This window comes from Neovison vison, chromosome 11 (assembly GCF_020171115.1).
Source record: "Neovison vison isolate M4711 chromosome 11, ASM_NN_V1, whole genome shotgun sequence".
Lineage (NCBI taxonomy): Eukaryota > Metazoa > Chordata > Mammalia > Carnivora > Mustelidae > Neogale > Neogale vison.
Genome location: NC_058101.1, coordinates 155,261,738 through 155,266,856, shown reverse-complemented (window position 1 = coordinate 155,266,856; position 5,119 = coordinate 155,261,738). Strand labels below are relative to the sequence as shown.

Below are 5,119 nucleotides of genomic sequence, written 5' to 3'. Positions count from 1 at the left end.
CCACTCTGAATCACACATGTGTCTTGGCTCAAGAGCAGGTGCTTAAACACCTTTTGGACTTTTTATTGTGTGTGTGTGTGTGTGTGTGTGTGTGTTTCATTCTCTGTCATTCATTCATAAAGAGCAAGCTGTTCTTGAGTTTTTTTGGTCTGTGCTTGGGGTTCTATGTTAAAGACCTCCCCAGTACCCAGTTTGGTCTATATATGAGGAATTAAAAGAAAACTCAGTGAATTCACCTGGTTATCATTCCTCAAGCCTTGAGGTCTCTAGCCAATCTGCCTTTTGATTTTTAGCTTTCAGAAGTTGTTTATTTTTTATCATTGAATTATTTTCAGGGTACTTAGTTGAATTTAGAGGCAATACGCAAGGAAACTGAGTTTATAGGATCTTGTTCAACTAACTTAATTGGCCACAATTTTCAAACAATGTCCTGCATTGAAAATGTAATAAACACTTTTGAACAATAAAAGGAACAATAAAAGGAACAATAAAAGTCAAGTCAATCATTTTTGTTATATAAAGAATTAAGATAGATATTATAGAAGATATTAACATTTGTGAAAGACACAATAATGCTTTTGAGTATTTCCAGTCTGAAAATCCAAGTAAGGAGAATAAGGTAAGGAAGAAAAAAAGAAATTGAGATAAACATTTTTGCTCTTGGGTGGTGTATGGTAAGCACCATGAAGGAGATGACAGAATAACATCAGAGTGCTTAAAAAAAAAGTATCTTATGTAATAAGTAATTTATCACTTGTTTGAAAAAAAGAAGAGGTATTATTACTTATGCTAACTTAACATGTGTAAATTGAAACAATCTCAGCAATATATGATCATTTTACCCTCAAGACCCTTTTGTTTTAACTACTTATTTTGGAAATGTTCATGATATGCATATTTATAGAGTAACACAATAAATCCTTGTTTTCCCATCATCATTCCCAACCTTATTTTCCTTTCACAGTGTGTTCACACACTGAATTATTGTTATTATCAAGACAGTGTGTGTTCTGGTCAAAAGCACTAGGTTTACTAACTATAAATCTATGGCCAGTTTTCATTCTTTTACATACCCTCAGCCTCTCTCTGCTCTGTCAATATGTAAGAACAAATCTAGGAAGTTTCCTGAGTCATTCCTTGATCAAAACACTAACTACTTTTATTTCGTGCCTCTCTCTTTTTCTCCACCAGGCATAACCACTTTCATCCACATGCTTTACTTACAAGGCTGATATTCTAATGGTTCAACTCTGCCAGAAGATAGATCCTCAATAATTAGACCTGCACCCTGACCAGCTCAGGCTAAGAAGCCAGAGCATCTATGACTATCAGTTTTGCCTGCCTTCTTCTCTGGACTAGTGTTTACATAGTGGTGATTTTATAATGACTATGATTAAAGCTCTGCTGGACATGAGGATCATACTTCTGCTGTACTGGCTTGGGGTGTTTCTGTCCTTTTGTGGACACACTGAGGCTGACTACTCCCAATACCATAGTCGCCCAGAAGTGGTGATTCCTTTGAAGATACTTGGCACTGGCAGAGGCGTGAAGCCTTCAGACTGGCTCTCTTACAGCCTGCATTTTGGGGGCAGGAAACACATTGTCCACATAAAGGTCAAGAAATATTTGCTGTCCAGGCACCTCCCAGTGTTCACCTACACAGATCAAGGTGCTCTCCTTGAGGACCAACCCTTTGTTCACCATGACTGCTACTATCACGGTTATGTGGAAGGGGACCCAGAATCCCTGGTTGCCCTCAGTTCCTGTTTTGGTGGCTTCCGAGGATTGTTACAGATAAATGACAGTGCTTATGAAATTAAGCCCATGACTTTTTCTACTAAATTTGAACATTTGATATATAAAATGGAGAATGAGGAGTCTCAGTTTTCAGAAATGAACTCTGACTTTGTGCTAGAGGAAATTGTACCCCAACTGGAGTCTCAAGAGATTAATAATTTCACTCAGAAGCAAACTGGTTATGGGAGCTGGTGGCGCCATTTTTTTATTGTTGAACTAGTAGTGGTGGTGGACCATACTCTATATCTTCATATAAAAAAGAATATTTCAAAGTATACTGAAGAGCTATATACTATCATAAATATAGCAGATTCCATTTATGAGATTTTGGGTATTAGATTGTTATTGTTTGGTATGGAGTTCTGGACTAAAAAAAACTACATTGAAGTTAATGATATAAGGAGATCTCTGAAATATTTTTGCATTTGGAAAAATGGTAACCTTGCTCCCCGCCTGCCACATGATACTGCACATCTTTTTATGCATAAACCAGTACGAGGAATGAGTGGTTTAGGTTATGTTAGAGGGATGTGTCAACCACTCTATAGTTGTGCAATTGTTACTATGTTAAACAGATCCTTGACCTTGGTTGGAATTGCACTAGCTCATCATATTGGCCATAATTTGGGTATGTTTCATGATGGTGATTTTTGTACATGTGGACACCTTAGATGTATAATGCATACTTCAAACCCACCAATAACAACATTTAGCAATTGTAGTCTTTCTTTTTTTTGGTTATATACTATACACGAAGCAAAATGTATGCTCTACGAGATATACACAAAGGATATATTTTCAAAGAAGCGTTGTGGGGATGGTATTGTTGAAGAAGAAGAGGAGTGTGACTGTGGACCTTTACAGAATTGTGCAAAAGATGCCTGTTGTCTATCAAACTGCACTATGACTTATGGGTCTGCTTGTGCTCACGGACTTTGTTGCAAAGACTGCCAGTTATTACCATCTGGAGAAATGTGTAGAAGAGAGGCCAATGAATGTGACCTTCCAGAGTGGTGTGATGGATCATCCCCTCAGTGCCCAGATGATGTGTATGTGGAGGATGGAATTCCTTGTAATGAAAGTGCCTATTGCTATGAGAGGAGATGTAATGACCGCAATGAACTGTGTAAGCAGATTTTTGGCCCAGAGGCAAAGAGTGCAAGTCAAAATTGCTACAAAAATATAAACACTCTTGGTGACCGCTTTGGTAACTGTGGTATCCACCAGTCTTCATATGTAAAATGTAATATCTCAGACATCCTGTGCGGGAGACTTCAGTGTACGAATGTGAGAGAAATTCCCCTTTTGAGGGATCATTCTACTGTGCATCAGTATCGCTTTAATGAGGTCACCTGCTGGGGTCTCGACTACCACTTTGGGATGCCCAAACCTGATATTGGTGAAGTACAAGATGGCACAGGGTGTGGTGAAGAACACCTCTGCATTGACAGGAAGTGTGTCCATTTATCTCGCTTGGATCGTAATTGTTCACCTGAGTTCTGCAACATGAGGGGCATTTGCAACAACAGACATCACTGCCACTGCAACTATATGTGGGACCCACCCAACTGCCTAGTAAGGGGCAATGGCGGTAGCATTGATAGTGGCCCACCCCCTAAGAGAGAAAAGTTTAACAAAAGTTATGTGTTATGGTTCTCGCTTTTTTGGTTGTTTCTCTTATTATGTTGTCTTCTTTGCCTTTGGCTGAAAAGAAAAAAGAAAGAAGAAAAAGTTCCAACTCAAGCTGTAAAGCCAGAGCAAAAGGCTCCGAGTGGGGCTGCAACGCCAGCGCAAAAGGCTCCGAGTGGTACTGAAACGCCAGCGCAAAAGGTTCCGAGTGGGGCTGCAAAGCCAGCGCAAAAGGCTCCCAGTGGGGCTGCAACGCCAGCGCAAAAGGCTCCGAGTGGGGCTGCAACGCCAGCGCAAAAGGCTCCGAGTGGGGCTGCAACGCCAGCGCAAAAGGCTCCGAGTGGGGCTGCAACGCCAGCGCAAAAGGCTCCGAGTGGGGCTGCAAAGCCAGCGCAAAAGGCTCCGAGTGGGGCTGCAAAGCCACCTCAAAAGGCTCCGAGTGGGGCTGCAAAGCCAGCGCAAAAGGCTCCGAGTGGGGCTGCAAAGCCACCTCAAAAGGCTCCGAGTGGGGCTGCAAAGCCAGCGCAAAAGGCTCCGAGTGGGACTGCAAAGCCACCTCAAAAGGCTCTGAGTGGGACTGCAAAGCCAGCGCAAAAGGCTCCAAGTGGGACTGCAAAGCCACCTCAAAAGACTCCAAAGTCTCCGAGTCAGACTGCAAAACCACAGCAAAATATTCAGAGTCAATCCAGCATATCAGTTCTCCAGAGTCAAAGTGGGAAACAAAAGTCATCAAGCGTAAAAAGTGCACCTAAATAATTATGCATTAAAAAAGGGAATCCCTGGAATATTTCTACTTACTCTTCATTATATTAAGAAATTAGAAGACTAATTTTTCCTAAAATTTGGGTTTTTAAAAAATATTTCCTGGGAGAAAACATGGCACATGGGTTGTGTACAATTTTTTAAGTTATTGCTTCTCAGCTTCAAATCCCCTTCCTATTTTGTACACTGCATTGTTTGGGCCACATTCCTGCTGTACCAGGCCACTTCCCATAGAGATCTGCAACAGGGAGAATGAATGAGAGTTTGGAAATCTGGGAATCTTATTTGTTTTCCATGTGTCAATATCACCTCAATAAGGTTTTACACCAGCAGCTATACTTAGTTCATATATATATGTATATCATCATATATAATATATTATTATATGTAATATGTATTATATATATATTTTACTAAAACATTTGTGTATATATATTTAAATATATTTTCATTTTCTCTAGTTCAACTTCATTGTCAGCCTGAGAGATACCAGCATAGCTGTCTGGTGTGTCATCCTCAGAGTTCTGAGTCTCAGATCTTTGAGCTTTCTACTAATATCCAAAATCTTTACCAGCTCAGCAGAACCTACCCTCAGAGTTCTGAGTGTCAGATCCATGCAGTCAGCCCTATAGTCTTTTAGATTTAATTAACCCCTAAGCTTTTCCCTTTGCTCCTCAATTCTTTGAATGAAATTACAGTTAATATTTCATGGCCACTTGCCAGTTAGTAGGACAATGTCTCCCTTAACTTGTTCTGTTCTTCCATATATGTTTAACCAATTCTGTCCCTCTAAAATCATTAATGTGGTTTTACGTTTTCTGACCAATTCCTGACTGTGACAGTACTAATCTTGGTATAATGAGGGAAATGAAAGTGAGGTAGTGTCAGAAAATTTTGTTTGAGATTTTCTTTACCACTGACCTTTACCACC

At 40.1% G+C, this 5,119-nt stretch overlaps 1 protein-coding gene across 1 annotated transcript; it reads left to right on the top strand.

Annotated features, from left to right (window-relative positions):
- Window positions 1-1,410: 1,410 nt before the first annotated feature.
- On the top strand, window positions 1,411-4,182 carry ADAM29 (ADAM metallopeptidase domain 29). Its single transcript, XM_044225976.1, has one exon. The coding sequence runs from the start codon at window positions 1,411-1,413 to the stop codon at window positions 4,180-4,182; it is 2,772 nt and encodes a 923-aa protein (XP_044081911.1).
- The last annotated feature ends 937 nt before the right edge of the window (window positions 4,183-5,119 follow it).

Bases quoted from the DNA above. Each gene is read 5' to 3' on its own strand.
- ADAM29 (XM_044225976.1), top strand. From the start codon at position 1,411: ATGAGGATCATACTTCTGCTGTACTGGCTTGGGGTGTTTCTGTCCTTT.